The 25635-nt window shown below is 37.6% G+C and overlaps 1 protein-coding gene across 1 annotated transcript; it reads right to left on the reverse strand.

Annotated features, from left to right (window-relative positions):
* Nucleotides 1–6754: 6754 nt before the first annotated feature.
* LOC102805723 (aminopeptidase N-like) lies at nucleotides 6755–24201 on the reverse strand. The gene is made up of 17 exons (XM_006815624.3): nucleotides 23474–24201; nucleotides 19271–19544; nucleotides 18863–18989; nucleotides 18155–18306; nucleotides 17574–17684; nucleotides 16999–17148; nucleotides 16760–16891; nucleotides 15903–16078; nucleotides 15611–15693; nucleotides 14942–15078; nucleotides 14632–14835; nucleotides 14379–14455; nucleotides 13450–13560; nucleotides 13173–13334; nucleotides 12247–12375; nucleotides 8981–9053; nucleotides 6755–8444 (listed from the first exon to the last, which is right to left on the reverse strand). Exons 1-17 carry the CDS (start codon nucleotides 24136–24138, stop codon nucleotides 8262–8264), a joined length of 2946 nt encoding a protein of 981 aa, XP_006815687.1. The 5' UTR covers nucleotides 24139–24201; the 3' UTR covers nucleotides 6755–8261.
* Nucleotides 24202–25635: the final 1434 nt, after the last annotated feature.

The following is a 25635-nucleotide window of genomic DNA, read 5'->3' on the forward strand; positions in this document are numbered from 1 at the left end:
CTTACCTTGTTCTGTGACATGTCTGTAATAAGCGCGTCATTCGCGTAAAACTCTTTTTAGCCCTTACCGGCACAAAAGTACCATTCATTTGAGAACTGAATAATGTTGATCGAGTTAACTCTTTTAAACAAAATTCTACTTCCACGTAGGTCTTTTTACGCTGTTTTTACATGCATAAGTAATGGTTGCACTATGGTATTCAAATCAAATAGGGGACGAGGTAATTCTCTCGCAAAGAACCTCAGTCACGTGAAATTCAAAAACGTGATTGACGAATCAAATCAGCGAAATATATGCTGCCCAGGAATTCGACTGTGCATAGTTTTTTTTATAAACTGCATATCCAAAGCATGTTTGATTTCATGAATGGATGAAATAAAATGGTCACTAAAATGACAATGAATGGCAGTGCGCTGCATTTGAACCCCGGGAAATAAATCTATGAAAGAAAGTTGAATCTCGAAACCGATATCTTTGAAAAACCTTTCAAATCGATAACTCTCGTCATGTGATGTTACAGAAACGAAATATTCATGTTTCTTGTCGCCGTGTGCGTCACATTTTTTTTTTCTTTTTTGTGGGATTTCGAGAAAAATAAAAAATAAACTGTAGTCATCGTGGGAAATCATAGATTTAAGGATATAATCAAATTAATAGCCACCCTAGAAAAAAATGATTTTTTTTTCTGACCTAACTGCCAAATTCCCACCACCAATCACAAATATTTTTGTTGACTTTGCATGATGGATGGCAGTGTCATAGCATTTCAAAATTCAGTACTATTTTTAACAAATTTTAATAATACATACATAGCATTCACAAAATTATTCACATATATTATTATTAAGAGATTTTATCATTTAAACCTGAGCTAGGAAACTATTATCCTCCCTTGTCATAATTTGCATTTTTTCTTATACCTGTAACTTGCAGGAATTCTAATTTTATAACGATTATTTTTCAATATTAGGGGTTGCCAATTTGAAACATGGGGGGTGCAAGAATTTGCCTTTGGGGAAATTGGATATTCACAGATATTATTTTATGTTTACATTTTGTCTAGTTGTAATTCAAGATGAAATATTCTGCTAAATTGTTCTGTTTTTTTTTCTTTCTATTTTTTTTTTCACGAAATCTGTCAGCCCCGACACCAGTTTTCAAATGAGGTAACCCTTAATATATGTGAGCGGTATTAACATCAAACCATTTGCAAGTACTTTTATTTGTTACTCATAATGAATGCTATCATTTCGCCTGATTGTTAGAAGGTAGAATATCGTAATGTGAATTTCTTTTACAAATCCGCATCAATCCGTTCGATGATCGACGAAAGTTGATTTTATCTCCAGCCCGGGAACTACCTGTGATTTCGGGCTGTGATTGTCAGATGTCCCATCCCAGCCCGCGGTCTCGGAGGTATTTACTCACTTCTTGGTGTCTCACTAACCACAGTCCGTTGTTTAGCGATTGTATGTGGGTGGGCTGACTTATATGACGTTTTCTTGATCGCATTTTGTTTTGTAATAGCCTGACATGGTCAGCGATAGTTAATACGCCCTCACAGACGCAAAAGTGGTTTGTGTCCAAGTAAATCCGTCGACGAGGGCGCAACAACTATCGCCGACCATTTCAGGATAATACAAAATGAGATCAAGAAAACGTCTAATAAGTTAAAAGAAGCTGAAATTCAGTTACCGCGGTCAATAGTGAGCCGATTCTCATCGTCAACATCGATACAAGTTAACACATATAAATTAAGAACCACGAGTTTGAACACTGTCACTGTAACGTAAAAAGGGACGGTTATAAAAATAGTCATTATATACAGAGGAAGGACACAAAACTAGGAATTTGCTTATAATCGTGTATCTTTGCTGCCCAAGCGTACATGGGTGGCATTAAACAGAATCTCTGGTCTGCTGTTTATTTTCGCGAGGAACAAACCGCTAGCCGAAATCCGATCCGGTTAAGTTTAATGAACTTGAAGGTCTGATAAAATTAGTATATTGGCTGTTGTGCTTACAGTGGAACAGTTTGGAAGTCAATGGCTTCTTCAGTCATCCCCGTGTACCTGCGATGAGTCGGTATGTTTTGGCTCTTATTAGCTGAAACTGAGCTAAAATAGTAATACAATGTATATTTATTTCTACTAAATGAAATCAATAAAAAACACATTTAACAAAGGGATTGTTTAGAAAGAAATTGAGTACAAATCAGTTATACATACATACGTAAATATGTATAGATCCGTGAAATTATATTCGCTAAAAACCTTTATGAAAACTCTTATTTGGTTTTTCTATAATTGCGATACTACTAGTAAATCGGCGTTTTGGCTTTGAATTTTAATAATTAGGCAAACATAGTATTGAAACTAATAACATCAATAAAACTGCCAGTGGCCAATGTCTGTAAAGCGAACCATTACGTAATCACGTGAAAACACTACATTCGTGCAAACAAATTAAATACTAATCTAACATTGTTAATGTTATCCTGTGTAACTATATTTTTGACAATAACCTGATTAAATCGAAACTCTATATCATTCTAAACAAAATAGCGTTGTATAAATTCAGAAAATTATACAGAGTTGATCGTTTTCGGCGTATTCGACGTAAGGCCACACCGACTTAATTTTATGGATGACATCCACGCGCGCATTAGTTTTCGCCTGTTCTCAAAAAAAAAAAAAAAAAAAAAAAAAAAAAAATCTCCTACGACGAGTCTCTACAGATCGGTTTTCAATCTGGAACTTGCCAACTCATATTGTTGCAAAACGCCGGCTTTTCGTAAAACTCGTTTTGGACTACCTCAAAACGTGTCAGTTATGTCGTAAATGATCTTCTGTACATGCGTATAGTGTTGCCGGGAATTCCAACATGGCGACCAAGCCACCAAAATACGTGAGCATAAAAGTTCAGAGGGAAAACGGAGGGATTGTTGTAGACTGGTACGCAATTGACGTCGGCCAGGGAGATGTAACGTTTACACAGCTATAAGGACATATTGTCCAGAGGTGGCTGTCCCGCGATGCAACGATGAGAGAAATTGGATAGGAGTGGAGGTGTATCGTGGCCGAGGGATGTGATAGCTGAGAAGGAAGAAAAGACCTATTGTTGAAGAGATCGATGTGTGGGGTGTAGATGAGTGCAAGAAATCTTTTTTTTTTTTTTTTGATGCTTGAGGTTGAGATCCCTAGACATGAGACACTAGACATACTTGCAGGGTTAACATGTAGGCTTCATTTCACCTGACAACACAGTTAAAGCTAACCCCAGGTGTGTAGAGAGGAGCAAGCAAGGACATTTCTGTATCATTGCAATGTTTTGTTAATAGTTATTGTCATAAAGTAGTGATATGTACATTCCGCCTTGACTTGTACTGAAAATGGTGTTCATGCTGTACCTTGAATGCAGTGTTTCTGACTGAAGGTACTTCATCATGACTACTTGTACTAGAGCTTGTCTGAAATGGTTATACCTGTTACAGTAATACAGTACGAGATGTGTACATCAACATGTGTCTCCTACAAATAAAGACTTGTTTTTTTTGGTTTTTTTTGATACAATGTGTTCTGTGGTTCAATTCGTAATACCAGCTCCGTAGTCCTGTGGTTTTAGCAGCATTTTTTTTTTTGGCAAGATTTTTTTTTTTATTTCGCCCTCTCGCATTAGTTTTGGGGTCTCCAGAGGATGTCATCCATAAAATTAAATCAGTGTGGCCTAATGCTTTATAATCGAGGGTCAAATCACGTGATGTTGCTTGATGGCCTGAGATTACTCGCTATTATGATATACCACTTTGCTGGGATATGCAAATGGGCGTATATGTAGAAAAGGTGAAATTCGTCGAGAATTGTCGGCCATCCTATGCCTTATATTCCACCAGTCAGCATAAGTGTTATGTTAATCAGCTATACAGAATTGTGGATTTATGTTCGTGGTGATTGGTGTGTATGGGGGAGGGGTGCCAAGTATTTGACGATAAAACATTGACATCACTTCAGTTACAGTCCATCTGTCAAAACAGTAGTGAAAATGATTACAGGGAGTTTAAATTTAAAAATGAGCTTTCACTAAATACTTCGACAAACGAACATCACGTGTCAAACCTTACGGTGATAACATGAAACACGAAAACGTATGAATGGCACGGTATTTTCGATTAATCCGAGTCGGGGACATTAGAGTACTTGTTACAGTTAATTCGGGATCGTATCATTGCTTTATTTGCTGAGCATTGCATCGTGGGACAACCCTAATCTCACTTCAAACGTATTGACTAAGTGTTATCACGAAACATTATAACCACTCATCACCGTTGTCCCAAACCGTATAGTGTGCACTGTGACAACTGTTATCTCGCTAACATATATCTCTTAAAAGAAAATATGGATTTTTCCCCATTTGACATATATATGTATAGCCACAGTTACTACTTTTTAGTAACCGCGGTATAACTAACCATATTCATTTTCGACTCGTCCATTTCATTGTGTAATTCCCAGACCAGTTGTCACGCGTTTCTCGGTGAGGCATCATTTTCCCATTGTGTATTTAGTCTGATGACGATGCCGCCAACAAGTACACGGAATAAGAGCCCATATTACGCGTCCAATTCACAAAAAATCGAACAACATACGGTGTACACGTACATGTACTGATTTGTTTCATAGAACGAGTACTTATAGGTGCGTTTAGACATGGAGGTAGAAAAGTTTCTACCTCCATGGTTTAGATAAAGGTAGTGTTGCAATATCCTCGGGGCGGACATCCGGGCATTTTCTACCGCCTGGCAACCCTCGCGGGGAAAACAAAGACCAAAAACTCACAGAAAACGGTACTTTGCGATGGTTGTTGAGAGTCCCCTGAACAGAGTGACAAGATTAGCCCTACGTGTGTAACATATATTAATTTGGTTGTTCAGGATTACTTCAAAGTTGAGTTTGTGCTGTTTTCTCGAGTTTTCACCGGCTCCACCGGCGTTCCACAGCAGCGCGCACAAAGCCCGTAGAAATACGAGGATAGCAATCTTTAAATTTGCGCCCTCTACGGACAAAATGCTTCTGTTACTCCAAAATGACGTTAATGGTGAAGGGAATGTCTTTCAGATTGACCTCTGTGTTAACGTTCGTCATCTAGAATGTAGTCTAATATCTCAATAATAGAGTATTAATTGATAAACGACTACAGATGAAAACGATACCGACGATTTGAAATACCTCGTTTACTCATCGATGTATGCGTCGAGATATATCCATAAATTTAATAGAATAAACTGTGGCGCCCTTTATATAAATTTACCTAAAAATAATGTCATTGTCCTATATACATTATTTAAAACACATGCTTCTTTAACCGCAATTCAAATATAATAAGTTGCTTCAATATTTCTCTAAAGTTGACTATTTTTGGTATATTTTTGTCACCATGGCAACAATCAGACTCACTGTACCTGGAAACATTTATAGGCTCCACATAGTTGTTTCATCGTCAAGTCAAATCCAATGCATCGTATTATATCTTATCCAGTCAGTGAAGGAATCCGCGTCGTAGAGAATAAGATATTGGGCAGACAATGTGGATAATATCATACTGTCAACTTCAGTTTATTGTGGTGACCCACGTGCAATAAAAACAAAATATGTATTAAAAAGTTAACATGACAATAATTTTATTATTTCAATGTACATATATACTATACAAATATATAAGTTCTTTGTGAAACACGATGAATGTAGCATGAGATAGACATGTCGAGCATAGCAACATATTGATATATAAGTTTTTATGTAATAACTGACCGTCTATGCACAAGATGTACGGTAAATATTCTTATTACAATAATTATATAGTATTACAAAATAGTAAATTGATCTTACATACATACAAAATAGTATAATTCTGAGTTATAGTGCAATCATTTGCGATATTTACTGACAGTGGTGTTGTTTACATCAACCGCCAATCCTCGCGGGTCTCTCGTAGTCAGAGTGGGACATTCCACTATTATATAACTGATTCTTTGTTTCTTTATTAATTACATTAAGAGAAACTGAACACACATATATCAGAATGATATGTATAGTAGACACCCACTTAACACTGTATATTTAGTTTGGTTTCACGAAAGGCGTGATTTTTGTCACCCACAATTTTGAAACCATGAAGTTGAATTACAGATATTCGTGACAGTGAGGTCTGACACTGATATCCCTAGGGTATTTGTGCTTCCGTGGTTGGTAGTAAAGTTGCCCATACATACATACTTAAAGCGGGGGAGTCGTTACCTGCGCATGCGTCAGATGGTCATAGCATGTCATTGTTTACAAACAAGCGTCTACCCATGAGCCTTTGCGTGCCTTTTAGCGTGTTTTGTTATCGTCGCTTGGGACTCAATTCCCGCGCGTGCGCTGGTGATGACCCTCCCGCTTTAAGACAGAAGATTATAAATAAATAAACGCTGCTTGGACTGATAAGTATGATATATTGAAGATAATATTTGGTAATCGTAGTCCTAACTAACTATTAAAAATAGCTAGACGTTTCGAGCAATGGCTCTTTATCGATAGCATAGAAGCAAGTGTGATAACGTACAGGTAGAACATAGGAACGTAAGAACGCGCATGAACTATAAGTTAGAATCACAAAAAATTCCACAGTAGAACAAATAACGCGCCTTAGGTAGTGAGCTCAACAAATGAGTTGAACTGTTTGTTAATACCATGGGGTTCTTTAGTTCCAAGGCGGAATATAGTTTCCTCCTCGACACGCCTGAGCTGATTTTCGTTGCCATTGACAACACATACACCAGAAATAGACATATCTGTAATATTATGTCCACTAGAATTAAAATGAAGTGAAACCGGATAATAACGATTTTTCTGTCTAGTTTGCCGTAGATGCTCAGCAAACCGATCACCCAGTCGACGAACTGTAGAACCAATATAAAGTTTACCGCATCTAATACATGAAATGCAATATACAACATTCATAGTGATACAACTGAACGGATATTTGACCTCAACATCTCCCTTGGGACCAAATATACGATTAGTGTCTGTAATAAAAGGACAAGTATTACACCTAGGACGATTACACGGGACAGAACCATATTTCTCAGGGTCTCCCCTTTCACCTGTATGCACCAATAACCTCCTTAAATTAGTGTCACGGCGCCAGGCAGTAGTAGGCATTAGTGGAAACGTAGAACTTGTCTCCTCAATGGCAACGAAAATCAGCTCAGGCGTGTCGAGGAGGAAACTATATTCCGCCTTGGAACTAAAGAACCCCATGGTATTAACAAACAGTTCAACTCATTTGTTGAGCTCACTACCTAAGGCGCGTTATTTGTTCTACTGTGGAATTTTTTGTGATTCTAACTTATAGTTCATGCGCGTTCTTACGTTCCTATGTTCTACCTGTACGTTATCACACTTGCTTCTATGCTATCGATAAAGAGCCATTGCTCGAAACGTCTAGCTATTTTTAATAGTTAGTTAGGACTACGATTACCAAATATTATCTTCAATATATTAAGACAGAAGAGTCGTCGCATGCACATGCGGCAAACAGCAATAACCTGTCGTTGTTTACAAACAAGCGTCTAGCCGTGAGCCTTTGCGTTTTTAGCGTGCGTTGTTTTCGTCGCTTAGGACTCATTTCCCGCGCATGCGCAAGTGACGACCATATTTTAAAATGATACCAGTACATTTCAATGGCTGGAAATATACAAACAGAATGATCTGTTTCCTAAAACGTCAATATATCTACACTCAATGGCCGGTGTATTTATATTTACAAACTACATACAAATAATCAACGTTCTGTGCAAGACTGCATGTTCAAACACAAGATACTGCGATGTTTACATGCACTATAATCAGAACTTTTCATTGGCTGCGTGTTTCAACTTAAATGTTCATGGTAAGTGTGCCACCTACGGCAAGATAGTGCACTTTCAATAAATAATGCTGTTATTTGAGGTTTACGAAATGGAAAACAAAGCGTAAGAGCTTCGTACTACATTGCTACACATTGAGGTATTCATATCACATCCACGTTTCTTGTCAACTAGTACAACTAGTAAGCACCTTTATCTAAAAATAAAGCAGAACCAACCTTTCGTACCAGATTTTGAATTAATATATTGTGTCGGTATTTATATTGGATACGATCAGGCCGATATGGGCATAGGGGCGATCTAAAAACAACTTAAAATTTAATATCATATGTACTGTGTAAAACTATATCCTGTTTTCAGCTCTGTGTTGTGCTGATAAACTGATTACCGGCGTTTTGTTGCGTGTTCTCCACCAGCCAATCGTGAATGTCTTTGTGATTTTTATCCATCCATTCTATGTTGGTTTGTATGACTTCCAATGTTTTGTGAAACGCTTTTTCAAGCCCATGGTCTTGGGAAAGCTGACGAAACGATTCCAACTGTAACATGAAAATGTATGATTTAACATCGATTTGTAATAAAAAATGAACACATTTTACTGTGCATCTACTAGTTTGTGTGGAATGACTGAGCTAAACCGTACTATGTGGGGTTTCCATGTCCGGTCAGCTGCAGTGAAGAAGTTATGTCGTAATGAAAGTATCTTATATCGCGCCCTCTAGTGTCGCAACACTTGTTTCAGTGGCAGAAAGGTCATTCAGAACGTATATATATATATATATATTTTGGGATTCGCTGCCGTCCGTATATCAAAAAGGTTTTTTTAGAGAAATACACTAACACTAAATAACGAGCACTACATACAACAGCATATAGTTATGTATTTGAACATGATGGCGTTCACTGATGTACATTGTAACTACGTCGATTTGCAACAAATAAAAACTTCATTGCGAGAGCGCTTGTCTTATGGAATATGTTTTGTATGTTCAAGTTGTATTTGCCGTTTTAAATCATGCTCATGACCCAAATTTCCACATTTAATATTTTTAAAAACCAGACATGTTTAACTTACCCGCTTTATATCTGCCTCTGAGTTCAAATAATTCGCCACTCCAAACAACATATAAAACGTGGTGTCGTTGTATCTGTGATAAGCAAACACAGACAAAATAAACATCCCACATCATCATTATCAACACCCGCCAATAATGACAACATTATCAACAATGCCACACAAATAACAACATTATCAACAATACCAATAATATCAACATTATCAACACCCACCAATAATATCAACATTATCAACACCCAACAATAATAACAACATTATCAACAATACCACGCAAATAACAACATTATCAACAATACCAATAATAACAACATTATCAACACCCACCAATAATATCAACATTATCAACACCCAACAATAATAACATCACTATCAACACCACCAATAATGACAACATTGTCAACACCCGCCAATAATAACATCATTATCAACACCCGCCAATAATAACATCATTATCAACACCCACCAATAATAACAACATTATCAACACCCACCGATAATAACAACATTATCAACACCCACCAATAATAACAACATTATCAACACCCACCGATAATAACAACATTATCAACACCCACCAATAATAACAACATTATCAACACCCACCGATAATAACAACATTATCAACACCCACCAATAATAACAACATTATCAACACCCACCAATAATAACAACATTATCAACACCCACCAATAATAACAACATTATCAACACCCACCAATAATAACAACATTATCAACACCCACCAATAATAACAACATTATCAACACCCACCGATAATAACAACATTATCAACACCCACCAATAATAACAACATTATCAACACCCACCGATAATAACAACATTATCAACACCCACCAATAATAACAACATTATCAACACCCACCAATAATAACAACATTATCAACACCCACCAATAATAACAACATTATCAACACCCACCGATAATAACAACATTATCAACACCCACCAATAATAACAACATTATCAACACCCACCGATAATAACAACATTATCAACACCCACCGATAATAACAACATTATCAACACCCACCAATAATAACAACATTATCAACACCCACCGATAATAACAACATTATCAACACCCACCAATAATAACAACATTATCAACACCCACCGATAATAACAACATTATCAACACCCACCAATAATAACAACATTATCAACACCCACCGATAATAACAACATTATCAACACCCACCAATAATAACAACATTATCAACACCCACCGATAATAACAACATTATCAACACCCACCAATAATAACAACATTATCAACACCCACCGATAATAACAACATTATCAACACCCACCAATAATAACAACATTATCAACACCCACCAATAATAACAACATTATCAACACCCACCAATAATAACAACATTATCAACACCCACCGATAATAACAACATTATCAACACCCACCGATAATAACAACATTATCAACACCCACCGATAATAACAACATTATCAACACCCACCGATAATAACAACATTATCAACACCCACCGATAATAACAACATTATCAACACCCACCAATAATAACAACATTATCAACACCCACCGATAATAACAACATTATCAACACCCACCGATAATAACAACATTATCAACACCCACCAATAATAACAACATTATCAACACCCACCGATAATAACAACATTATCAACACCCACCGATAATAACAACATTATCAACACCCACCGATAATAACGACATTATCAACACCCACCGATAATAACAACATTATCAACACCCACCGATAATAACAACATTATCAACACCCACCAATAATAACGACATTATCAACACCCACCAATAATAACAACATTATCAACACCCACCAATAATAACAACATTATCAACACCCACCAATAATAACAACATTATCAACACCCACCGATAATAACAACATTATCAACACCCACCAATAATAACAACATTATCAACACCCACCAATAATAACAACATTATCAACACCCACCAATAATAACAACATTATCAACACCCACCGATAATAACAACATTATCAACACCCACCGATAATAACAACATTATCAACACCCACCGATAATAACAACATTATCAACACCCACCAATAATAACAACATTATCAACACCCACCGATAATAACAACATTATCAACACCCACCAATAATAACAACATTATCAACACCCACCGATAATAACAACATTATCAACACCCACCAATAATAACAACATTATCAACACCCACCAATAATAACAACATTATCAACACCCACCAATAATAACAACATTATCAACACCCACCAATAATAACAACATTATCAACACCCACCAATAATAACAACATTATCAACACCCACCGATAATAACAACATTATCAACACCCACCAATAATAACAACATTATCAACACCCACCGATAATAACAACATTATCAACACCCACCAATAATAACAACATTATCAACACCCACCAATAATAACAACATTATCAACACCCACCGATAATAACAACATTATCAACACCCACCAATAATATCAACATTATCAACACCCACCGATAATAACAACATTATCAACACCCACCAATAATAACAACATTATCAACACCCACCAATAATAACAACATTATCAACACCCACCGATAATAACAACATTATCAACACCCACCGATAATAACAACATTATCAACACCCACCAATAATAACAACATTATCAACACCCACCAATAATAACAACATTATCAACACCCACCAATAATAACAACATTATCAACACCCACCAATAATAACAACATTATCAACACCCACCAATAATAACAACATTATCAACACCCACCGATAATAACAACATTATCAACACCCACCAATAATAACAACATTATCAACACCCACCGATAATAACAACATTATCAACACCCACCAATAATAACAACATTATCAACAATGCCACACAAATAACAACATTATCAACAATACCAATAATAACAACATTATCAACACCTACCAATAATAACAACATTATCAACACCCACCGATAATAACAACATTATCAACAATGCCACACAAATAACAACATTATCAACAATACCACACAAATAACAACATTATCAACAACGCCCAACAACGAGCAACGTGAATAATACAACACAATACAAACAACACATGTGTGTCTTTGAACGACGAAGAAATATTGTATTTTTTTTAAACGTTACATTTTTTTCTGTGTAAGAGGCATTGCTAGAATCATTGTTTGTACCTGTTATATATCTCGTCAAATCGGTTCACGATAAAATCAAAAGCTACTGATAATCCTAGTCCAGAACTTCTTCTAATATATGGCAATGTCCATAACAGCTCGTCTGAGTATAAGGAATATTCAAGATACCTGAAACAAGTATAGTAAAGTTTTCATAATCATCTGTTGCTGATTAAAAAAAATACTAAATTTCTATTTGCTAAACATAAATTTAGTTTGTAACGTATGTTTGTTTGTTAATTCTTTTCTACATTTATAGACAAATAATTTAAAGTGCGGTAGTCGTCGCGCTGCGCATGTGCGAGATATATGGGTCTCATATAAACAAAGATGCCGACTTTGACTGTTGCGTAGATCAACGAGTACGAACTGAGACGTTTCCAAGCTTTAATTAGGTAATCTTTATGTTATTCGAAGGTATCAAGGAGTCACCGGCGGTAATCAGTGCGAATCGCGCCCAGGTCAAACCTCATACTTGTGATTTCCATTTGAAGAGCGCTTTGGATTGTGGAAAAATCAATGTTTATCAACACAAATGTCGCACATGCGCAGCGCCACGACTTCCACGTTTTAAGTTAAAGCAATCACGAGTACAATGCGTCTGTGTCTGAATGCAGAGTAATGTATCATCACCAATAAAATAGCTTCTTAGGAAAGATCAGAAATCGACAATATGATCATATAATTACATGTAACTGTGAGGTACATATCTTTTCATACACAATTTTAAATGTCTTTCGACCTACGGCCCCAGGAAATAACTTAAGACGATTGTTTGGGCGACTCAAAATCCACCGCAGATAATAGTCATATGCTATTACCATCATGGGCAATATGTGCTCAAAATTGGTCGGAGTTTCGGTGAAAATTTGTATACTGTATTTCCCTGGAGTTGGTGCACAATTGTACGGATTGTGAGGCAGTACCTTTGCAACGTCCAAGGTTCCGTACTACACGCAAGAGCTTCCAGTAAAGTATCGGCGTTTTCGCTGTCAATTTTCAGCCTTTCAAACGCGAAGTTCCATTCTTGAGGCCCGCCGTATCGTATTGAAATACAGAATACAATATATTGTATTTCTATGCGAATTCTGAGGGGAAAAATCGTACATTGATCAATGTATACCAACAGCAAATTGTCACAAACTATCTATATTAAAATGGTAAATATCACGCTAATACGAAAATATACAAATATTAGCCTACTCGTAGTTGTCGGGGTCTTGTTTCCAAAGATTCCAGTGGTACTTGGCATTCTCAATACATACGGGGCTGTCGAACTGACACGCCAACGTTAGTGCATCCAGTCTACTATGACTATGGAAGAAGTAAAGTTAAACAATGAGTCACCTGTATATCATGATATAGGAGATTAACAGTATTCAAACAAACCATTTTCACATCTCGACTTTATTCGTGTAGGATGAAACTTGCATTTTAGTTAATTATAAGATCCTTGTTCAAATTAAACTGGTAAAGCACTTCTAGTTACTTGTAATCTGTACATGGCCCATGAAATGTGCAAAATATTTTTCTTCACCTACTTTTGCTAATTGTTTGTTTTTATGATAAATTTGTTGTAATGTTTCCACTAGCGGAATATATTCGTCTCTGAGATTTAGGCGTCAACCTTTTACTTGTGTCTGATTTAATTAACACATTGTTATTCAAGCGTTGAATGAAATCTATTAGCAACGTCAAATTGTAGGAACGTACAGGCGTACACCAATGTACCGTCCTCCAAAATGTATAGGGCATACAATTATTTGACGTGTTTTATTTGCAATTAATTCGAGTGGTTTTGTTGTGACCTTGAATGACCTTGAATGTCTAAGCTCACATATACATAATCACCTAGCGTGTTGGAAAGCTTTTTCTTGATGGAAAAAAGTTTCAAACAAAAAAATAACATTAGAAGAACGCAGCATGGATGCATTTAAAGACTGTTTGTATGATTTATTTGAAAACCATTATTCCACTCAAATTATACTACTACCTATACTTCATTTTCAAAATAATTGCACAAACAGTACGATGCGTGTCGGAAACTCTTTGAAATAACTAGGTCGTCAACTAAGTTCAAAATAGACACAGTGCGTTCTGTATATATCACTACGATTTATAACTGCACTTACGTTTCCAGGTGAGTGCCTTGATATAAATCCCAACCAAGCTCAGCGTGTCGGGGTGTAGACAGGTCACTCATAAATTTCTAGTGAAATTAAACAGTGGATGATTTGGAATCATTATTTGCGATGTCATTCGACAAGTGAGTACGTATTGCTGATATTCCTGAGCCCAACAATATTAGGTAAATTCTACGATTGGGAATGTATGCTATCTGAATAATTTTTTCTTATATTCTGGGGCGTACGTATGGGCACCTACCTGAAAAAACCAGTATGTCGATGTTCTTCCAAGCATGTCTTTCGTGTACTCTATGTACCTTGATACAGTATACCATGGTAAAAAGTCTCTTTCTGTGACCAAATATTGCATCAGTTTTAACGCGACAACTGCACCGAGCCGCTGCGCCTTAGCCAGATTTAAGGCATCGGCGATCAGTGCACCTCTTGTACGAGCCGAGAACACCTGTTATTGGAAACATATGATTACACGTTTTTAAATTAATAGAATTGAATGTTACACAATTTTGTACGAATTGTAAGCGAATGTTGATTTATTTATTTGTTCTCACCGTGTGGTCGTCTAAAAGCTGTTGTGCAAGTTTGTTCCAGTTGTCTAGATCGTAGTTTACTCGGTAGTATCCCTTCTGGTCTATGTTAACCAGTATCCAGTCGTGTTTCGTGGAGTCGCTCGGCAATTCGAAATCAACTAAATATGAAGAATGGAAGTTTATATCAAGTTTTGTGATCATGTATCAGTTGTAGTAGAAAATAACTAATATCAGAGGTACATTACTTGGGGTTTGCAACTTGCATAGTACTGTGTGGTGACATCATGTCAAGATCCCATTCAAGTCTCTTCTCGTAGATAGCGAGACTGAGGCTACGACCTTCTGACATGATATATATCAATGTTCAAGGTTTGTAATGAAAAAAATGAAACTTTTCTTGTCACTATCATAGTGACAAATGTAATACATCGAAAATGTACAGAAAATATAGTTCTCGTAATCCGTCATATCGTGGGCAGCTATTTTGATCCACCTGGACATCCCAGTATCCTAGTTACCTCGGGCATGCGCATTCGCATTTTTCTGAGTTGGAACGCTTATGCGAGAGCGAGATTGTAACGGGATCTTGGTACCATTCCACCGTAGTTGCAAACCCCAAGTAATGTACCTCTGCTAATATATATGAATACACGAATATATATGAGTAGTAAAAAAAAATATTGTACTCACTCGGTTCTAGGTTCATCCACAATAAACGTTGACTTTGACTGTTTGCTTGATATGTATAGATTAACGGAATATGCCACTTATAGCTGCAAAGATTAACACTAAATTGGTATTTTCTTTGAATTGCATTGAACAGGGGGGGGGGCACGCGTCGAGTAACAGAAATGAATTATGTCGCTTGATTTATGGACATTTATCTGACAACTTAAAAATGACCATGTACCTCGCAGTGGTCACTGTAACAACGAGTAGATTTAGCACTTATGCCGTGAATTACTATCACTGTAATACTCACCCCATATGAGGATGTCTTCTGTCGGGTTTGTCATTTTTGTACTGAAAGAATATCTCTTGATCGGCGTGGAAGGTTCTACTACCTGTCCTTGTGACGTCGACAACAGGATAACCAGCCTGGCGTAGCCATGGATCCATAAGTTCTTTCATGCTCCTATCGCCATTGCCGGCATTAGCCTGGTGCATTAAATTATGAATAAAATGCAGATCACTTTTGACGTCATGTGACCACCTCTTTTAACTCTATAGATATTGTATTTCGGACTACTTCCGACCTGATATGAACCGTTTATATTAAAGTGAAAAATTCGAGGCTCAAATAGTCATGGTAACATGTTTGCAGTTTGATGAGTATATCCCACAAATATGATACAACATACTCGACATAAATTGTATAAAACGTTTTGTATCGAAGCGTTTTGATGTATCGATGTTACATTTGAATTCTGTAAACTTGTTTTTGACGATGACGTCATATAAATAATTGTATTTGTTTTTTGACTGTGGTCTTTTGGGTATACATATTGAATAAAACGTTGATTTGGCGGCACAAAACACGTTTGATTAAATAATAATTAACGCAAATACGCATGCGCTCCGGATTATTGTTAAGTACTGTGAATTCAACGATCATGCGTATTGTTTTATTTTGCCAAAAAATGTTATAATAAACACATACAAATTTGGAAAATAAAACAAACAAAAAAATACTCAGCTGAGTTGCCCATATCACATGTTAAAATTGATTGTCTTGTATGTTTAAACTGTACTAGTATGCAAATTAGTTGACACTACATTGCTCAACTCACAGTCCCTCTATCACTGTGCTCAACTCAAGTGATTCGTCACGTAACTTACCTGCGAGAGTACTTCCATCAGCTGGTCTGTTATTGTATCTGTATATTGATATTTATCTAAATATATCCGTAATGCAGTGAAATAAGTTTCTCTTCCAAGAAAGCTCTCCATCATTGTACTGATGCAGCCTCCCTAAGAGAGAAGCAAATTTGACCGATATTAAATGACATGATCACACGGGGTGGGTTAATAATTTGGCACCATGATGATCTATCTTAGTTATGGTAATTCCACTGTACCTTACTATACGTGATGCTGGCATCAAACATTCCTTCCGCTTCTTCCGGCCATCCAACCGACGGAACGATGATCGGATGAGACGTAACTGATTTGCTGTCAGCGTCCATGGCCGGGTAAATGGTGTCCACTGGGTATAGCTGCTCCAGATACTGCAACAAATGATTTCTGTTAATGTATTTATTTAATATCAACTTAGCAGTGGTCGTTTACTATTGCCTCTCGCTGCACTTGTAATGTCTGGAATTTAAAGAACAAGTAATACTGTGTACATTTCGTATTAATTCAAATGTTTCTTTGAGTATTGGATGTTGAAAACATGTGTTAACACCTGTGAAACGCACAATGGCCGGTTTGTACGAGTACCACGCCTGGGGGAATGCAAAACAAAAAGGTCGTCCATTACCGGGTGATCAGTGTAGAAAATAAATCAAAGGTGAGTAAATCGAAACTGTGTAGATACTAAATGCTTCTTTGTAGATGCGGGGGAGAGGGTAATATTTAAAAGCCCGACCTATTGAAAATCCAAGCATGTAACTATATCGATTATGTTGAGACCGGGCTACCAGGATCTTACCCGCCAATCTTGTTCCACGTGTTCCAGTCCTATGCCTTCAAAATAACGCGCAAATCCTTCATTGAGCCACAGATCAGACCACCAGCTACATGTAACGGTGTTACCAAACCACTGAGGAGACATGATAGAAGAATGGAAATACTGTAAGCGTTCACATAGGGGTATTTATATGACATACGTCAATGTATGGAAATGTGATTGACCGAAAAAAGTACATTTCCCGGAAAGTAAATTTCCGGGACCGTAAGCCGATGTACTCGAATATACATATAAAAAGAGTAGGTGCGTGTGTAGATTAGGAATAATAATACTGATAATAATACTGATAATAATACTGAAAATAATACTGATAATAATAATAATAATAATAATAATAATAATAATAATAATAATAATAATAATAATAATAATAATAATAATAATAATAATAATAATAATAATAATGCAAGTTGTCGTTGTCAGATGTAATTATGGCCCCTCCAAACATTATAATGTTTGGAGGGGCCATAATTACATCTGACAACGTCTTGCCCCCTTACTACATATAGTTCAGATGTGGTGTATTATGAACATAACAGTACCTGATGAGCGATCTCGTGCACTACTATTACAGCAGTCAATTGAAGGTCAGAATTGGTATGAATTGCACTGTCGTATAGCAAAGTAGACTCGCCATATATTATCAAACCCAAGTTTTCCATAGCTCCTTTCTGATCTGGAATTGCTACCATATCTGTAGATTGAAGTACGCATCGTTATGAGCTTTTTAATATTTTGAGAAATAAAACAAGGTAAATTGTATGAACAGATATATGACGTCACGGCGAATTTACAGGAGAAGTCTAGTCGATTTTGTTATTTTTATTTATTTAATTACATAATTTAAGGTTAATTTTATGATTGGCGCAAAGTATAGATAAAGGTCATGTGATTGGCGGGTTCGCATTTAAAGATGTGCATAGTAACTAGAATTCTCGTTGTGTTTGAATATACTTCGGGTCCGTGGCTGATCTGAAATATATACACTGCCCAGCAAGAGTTGGTGACTTGCCGCAGGCAACTCTGCAAGGAGTAGAACTAAATCTACTAGCTCGTGCGAGTATTTATTTCATTGAACGAACGAACGATCCCTGAATACGGTTCTTGAATGACAAGACGTATTTTATCAGTCCATGCGACTCCATCGGACTTTCCACGGCCGCTTGTACTCGCGCTATACATGCCATGTATGACGTCATGTCATGAATTTGATGAAATTATAAGTACAATTTCCTTTTAATAGCACTTACCCATTTTATCCGCCATGTCGTAGTACGGCAAACCAAATATATCATCGAAGTACGTCATCAGTTGACTGCCTATATTCAAAGAGTAGTCCACGGTGTGTATTTTCTCCGGGATGGAACACACTCTTAGCTGCAAATCAAGGATGAGAGATAACTTTTAAACGTTACAATAGTCACAGAGTTCGCATTCCGTTGTACGCGCGTTATGTACGTCGTATATATGGGTCTCATATAGAACACAAGGCGACGACTGTTTTACATAAATATTACCCTAAAATATACACCAATGTTCAGATTTCATACATTCTCTCACGTGACATTGTGTAACATGCGAATTTCAAATATAGTACTAGTAATAATTATTTCATATCGCATTTTATGTTAATGAGCATGACGTTTGTGTAAACTCACATCAATATCTCTGGCGGTTACTGACGCCTTGCACTCGAGATCAGCAACAACTATTGCTACCAAATAGGTTGACATGACAGGGGAAGGTTCGAAATATGATGTCTTCCAGTCGTTTTCGTGGTTTTCTTCTCTGGCGATTCGCATGTTGCTGTATGCTTGCCTCCTTCTGCGGTGCCTTACAGCTATGGTGAACACGGCCTTGAATTTGGGCTCATCGAGGCAGGGGAACATGCGACGAGCGAAAACGGTTTGCAGCTGAGTACCTGCTATATACCTGGGAGGAAACTATAAAGTATTAATGATCGATTTGAAGTTGAATATTTGCTATTGGGAAAAAAACAACGTCACGCACTATGTACCAAATTTGTCCACGGTCTGGTTGCGATCCGGCCCGTGACGGCTAGTTGCATACTAACGTCTCAATGGAACACTGTCGGAAAAATACTACTTGACTAGGCTTTTAAATTAAAGTTCTGGCGAACAAAAGCCTTTTCCCGACACAGTATTGAATAAATAATTGGGATTCCCTTCCTTTTAATACACCAGGCAGTCAAGAATCCGGGGCAGTTCATGTGTTTTATCAAAACTTCTTTGTTATTAACAATGCAAAAAAAGTTTCGATAGGCACGAGCGGATCAGATCGATTCGTCTTCGCGCCTTACGGTAGAAATCCATTGTGGTGACCATAAGTCTTAGAGCGGATTCGAGAAGATAATCTCTCTTGAATTAAATAGCTTTTCAATGCATCGTATCTCCAGGACGCGCAATATATTGATATATCGTTTTGACCCGAAAAGCAAAAAACAACAACATCGCGATGTAATTTACATTCATTCAATATGCATATACGATCATGGAATACCTCCATGATACGATCCAACACCTCCTCAGCGAGTAACCGTCTATCAGTAAGTGCTTTTGCGACTGTGGTATGTGGGCCGGCATCACTCCCATCACCAATGTGTCAATTCGAATAGCACGCTTTCGCTAGTAGCAACAGAAAGGTCGACTCAACCCACAGCATGACATTTCACTGCATTCACACGACCTTATAACAAACAGAGATTACTGCCGATAGTTGTATACTGTTAAAATAATCCCATATAGTCTATAACGCATGCTTCTTGTTGGTGTGTTGAAACGTGACAAAAGAGGTCAGGATTCCTGTGATACCGTAGATCACAATAGTTGTATCGCAACTGTCACCCCCCCCAGTACAAGTTGTATTATGCGGATAATTATGTTTATCATCGCAACGTATACTAGTACTCAAATAACATTTTATACAATTTTTGATTGACAGGGATAACTATCAATATTTAAAATATCACAATTCTATAATGTGTTTATAGAATTTTTATTTCATAATATTTTGTTTTAGTTGTGATGGTTATGACTGCATTACATAGCAGTCAGGTGCTGTCAATCTATTAATATAACTAGACTATACTTTTAACTTATTGTATTATTTCGACAATGTTTCGTGTTTTTTTTTCTTCATACAAATATATTTCAGCAAGTCGAGACCATGTTGAGATAAACTCCACATTTGAAATGATTCGTTGTGTACGTAGTCTCTGGCTTAACTGTCATCACATATGAGAATTACATGTTTAGAATTCTTTGTGAATAGGCCTTGTACCTTGTATGACCACTCACTCGTTCCTCACTCGTTGTATAAATAGCATGTTACATGTTTAATTAGAGTAAACTTTAAACAAGACTGGCCATCATATCATCCCAAGAATTCAAGTTAGATAAGCTGTAACTTAGAGGTCGTGTTGTGCGCGTGATTGATACGCCTATTAAAAGGAATCATGTCATCTGCGGTCAGCTTTTGCATTCTGGTGACACCGTCGTATCGTTCGGAAACATTTCTCATTAGTGAATGCGTTCACTTACACAAAAAATATATGATAACGCACACACGCGTGATTTACAAGTTTGTAAACGAGTGTCAAGGCAGTTTGGTTAATGTGTCATGTTTTCTGAGCGCGGCGTGTTGATGATTATGTTGTTTATACTATGTAGTATAGCATATCGCATTACACGTCTCGTTTTATCACAGACATATCTGACAAATTTATTCGTTATTTATAGCAATGCTAAGTGATGTACATGTTCGTTGTGAACAGACCGCTCTGATAGCATTGTGAGTGTGCCAGCGTACCGCGGGCGGCGTATAGAGACGTGCTGGGCTGTGGTAACAGTGTGGGCATCCCGAATTTAATTCATTTTTAGGTGGTTAGCAAATGAATAGTTCAACGTATTCCACAGAAGTTGATTCAATTTCCACCTAATGATGTTAACTTGAATATTTTGAGTTTTACAGTTTCAGTTTGTGTGGCAAAATGTTTAATGTGATGGAAATTTTTTTCGAAACATTACGCCAGATAAATACATATTGACGGCAATATATAATCACCCATGGATTATCGCGAAAACTGTGCTTACCACCACATATTATACTTCGTACTTTATAAATGCGTGGAGGGCTTTTTGGGATCGATATCGCTAATTGAAAATGTGATCATTTAGAAAAAACGTTAGAACAACCGAAATTTCACTTTGTGGTCTTTTCTCATATAAATTAATTTCTGTGCATTTTTTTTTATTTGAGGATTGGTGAACTAATCTCTTGATAACTGTTAACTCTACGAATGCATTCAAATATCGAATTATGTCCGTTTCTCGATATCAGTGACAACTTAAAGCGTTTTAGCTTTGTAATACCGAACACACATGCATCTTAATCTTAAAGGCTCTCAGAAGGAGTTGCATTTTAACACAAGCAAGATGTTTATTTTAATAGTCTGGAAAATGGATTGGCGTTTTTGTTGTCAGTGTTGAACCGAAAAATACTAGCCTAAAGTGCGGCAGCGTGACCTTGCCACGCTCCACTGCATCAATCAGGAGCGCACATGCCAAGTGCTCAGTCGGCTCGTCTCTCAGACAAACCAACAACACACCTTTAAAATTCATGAATAACTGCATGGTTTCATAGATTCCCAGGCACCCTACTCAGTCAAGAAAATAAATCGTTCCGGGGGTTTCAATAATATTATTCAAGTGCTCAATCTCAACTGCAACCTCATTTCATTTAATTTAATTTCAGTCCCCCGAAACACTGTGACAACAGGGACCACAAAATACAACGAGTTGCCAGTTCAAACCAGATGAGCCCTACGACTGATATGTGGTTCGCTAGATTGTACTTTACACGCACGTGAGTGATGGCGCATATTCATGACTCAAACTTCCCCCCGGCGTCGCGATTAACCGAACGTTGGTTGACATTGACGACTTTGACATTGAACATACGTATTACCTAAACATACTATGCGCATGGCTGATGGAGCACAGTTCAGAAGGCACCTTGACTTTCTATGTTATTGGCTGTTCTCTGAAAACAAGGAATGTATAAAATAAAAAGTGGTACATATTTAGTGTAACGCAAAAAGTGTAAATATCTTGTGAATTCGACTTGAATGTTGAGAGATACCTACGACATTATATAAATTCTCAAGTTCCATCATCATGAAATACTACTCATACGAGAAATGCAATGAAGTTGAATCGTAGATCATTAATCCTCCGTTGGTGGTACAATAATTAATATTTTAAGTGTCGGTTGGTGGCCTTAAATTCAGTATATCGCTGTAATTTGAGTGTTGATGTGACAGGTACACGCTGTTTGTGTTTTGAAACGATGCATAAACGAGCCACGGGATCAGGGTTGTTCCCGTATGAGTTAGATCCTTGTTTACGCTGTTTGAACCCACCTCACGATGGGTTATAGCCAAAGTACATGGAGATGGCGGCATATCGCCGAGTCTGTATCCCACGACAGCGCTCTAGTTGTATTTCAAGGCCATTCGTGAGAAATACCCCGGGCCGTGTTCTACGACTGGCCAGGAAACACCTAGAGCCGTTACACTTATACAAACATTATACACATTTACTGATACGTCTCAATTGTTTGTATTACGTGACATTTTGAAAAATAATATCACAGAAACCATAACGGCACTATCATCAACTCGGCGCATCGCATATGCAATTTGATAATGGTATGTTTACAAACAATATGGGGACTTTATGTTATGAAAAGTTTCATGATAAGTTTACACAATGACAAGGTTGGTAAGTGTAAGAGTCAGATGATTAGCTCTGATATACATTTCAAACAAGAACACCACCTACCGTATTTGATGGTCCACCTCGTATGTTACGTAATAAAACCCCAGATATTCCTGGTTCAATGTGCCGTTATACATCAGACTTAAGGTGTATTTTTGACCAACTTCTAGTGAGGTTTCAATTTCAATAATGAAAAAATGATAGCGTTCCTCTTCTCGTACGTCAATTATTTCTAGTTCATTGGTCAAGTCATCCGTCTTTAAGGATAGTGTGTCTATATGAATTGCCAGCATATCCTTGTGCAATGTGAGAGACGATGTGACTTCGGTGCAAACGAAAGTAAAATGGAGTTCACCGTCGAAGGTAAGCTGCTTTTCCCCGTCTTCATCGTCCAGAAATACTGTCAATTGCACCCAGTAATTAAGTGGGTTAATAACATCTGATAGACGTCCCCCAAAATACTCCTTTTCTCCCAATATATCTTCGTCGGTTGGTGACGGCGTGCTCGGAATTGCAGTCCGCGAAGCCCCACGTGTTTCCTGTGAGCATGTTGGAATGAAGTAGGCAACCAGCACTGCACCGATGACGAGCAGTAGCAGAAGTAGAGCTACCACCACAGCCAGCGGTTTCGACACAAACCAACCGGTTTGGTTGTTGCTGCCGACAAAGTGCACCTGATTGTTCTCCGCGTCTTTCCTGACACACACGTCGTGTGGCTTGGAATTCATATCGCCGGTACGTATATTTGATGTATACAAACCAAGCTATATAATCGCACGACTGTTCTAAGGCAGCGTACTGGTGATACGCAGACCAATCAGTGGCGTTGACGGAGTTTCACTGCAAGACGTTTGCTGAATTAAGGGCAAAGTTCACCAGTCCAGGCAACTTCTTTGCTGTACATGACTGGTTACGAATTCCGCTAGTCGTATTTTTTTAACGCTATGTTGCGTTTCCCCAATATAAATAGTTTCATTTCAGCGAACCGGTTTGTTGTAATGTATAACGCTTTCTCCTGCGTGACACCACGAAGTAGACGATTCCAAATGACACACGATTGCAGGTCATCTTTCGACACATCTATGCAATAAAATGAATCCATGCTTACAGGTAGTATGTGCCGCTACACTGTTTGATGTTAAATTGGCAGTAAGAAACCTTTTGTATTCATTTCACAAGTTCCTGATTGAATGGTAAGTGATGTTTTGCTGGAATTGAATGATGGGTGGGACACTGTTAATGACTTCAGTACCAACACGAAGTTGATTAATCTTTCATTTCTTCCGGTGACGTCACCGAAACAACTGAGCATGTGGAATTGTAATGGTGCGTGTTACTTTGTAGTGTTCCTGTGCGTGCCAATCTGAAGGCTAGATAGGAGTTGATATATAAAGGGAATTCCATATTCACATTATATAGTTTAAGCACCCACCCACCGATTGCAGAAACCATACTTCAAAGTATACGTTCGGCTATCGATGAGCAAACACCAAGCGGAACATGTAATTATTTTCAAACGGGGTTGTACACCATCTCAGAACTATATATGAACTTGAAGGATTTGATCGAGTTAATTTGTCAAAGTATTCCGGTCGTAAAGATCAGATTTATTATAAATCGAAAACGCCTGTACGTGACATATGTCTAGGGAGCGAATCTCGCTGTATACCCCCTACCTTGACATATCTCCTCATGGACCGATATGAGGTTTTGCCACCTAGTACGTGACATATGTCTAGAGAGCGAATCCCGCTGTATACCCCTACCTTGACATATTGCCTCCTAGACTGATATGAGGTTTCGCCACCAAGTACGTGACATATGTCTAGATAGCGAAGCCCGCTGTATACCCCTTATCTTGACATATCCCCTCCTAGACCGATATGAAGTTTCGCCACCTAGTGCGTGATATTTGTCTAGAGAGCGAAAATCCGCTGTATACCCCTATCTTGACATATCCCCTCCTAAACCAATATGAGGTTTCGCCACCTAGTACGTGACATATACCTAGAGAGAGAATCTCGATGTATTCCCCCTAACTTGACATATCCCCTTCTAGACTGATATGAGGTTTCGCCACCTAGTACGTGACATATGTCTAGGGAGCAAATCTCGCTGTATACCCATATCTTGACATATCCCCTTCTAGACCAATATGAGGTTTCGCCACCTAGTACGTTACATATACCTAGAGAGAGAATCTCGATGTATTCCCCCTAACTTGA

This window comes from Saccoglossus kowalevskii, chromosome 3 (genome assembly GCF_978046115.1).
Source record: "Saccoglossus kowalevskii chromosome 3, keSacKowa6.1, whole genome shotgun sequence".
NCBI lineage: Eukaryota > Metazoa > Hemichordata > Enteropneusta > Harrimaniidae > Saccoglossus > Saccoglossus kowalevskii.

Bases quoted from the DNA above. Each gene is read 5' to 3' on its own strand.
- LOC102805723 (XM_006815624.3), bottom strand. From the start codon at position 24,138: ATGAATTCCAAGCCACACGACGTGTGTGTCAGGAAAGACGCGGAGAAC. The intron at 15,079-15,610 runs GTGAGTACAATA...CTTCATATTTAG, and splicing joins GTGGATGAACCTAGAACCGA to TTGATTTCGAATTGCCGAGC. The intron at 9,054-12,246 runs GTACAAACAATG...TGCTTATCACAG, and splicing joins TTTGACGAGATATATAACAG to ATACAACGACACCACGTTTT.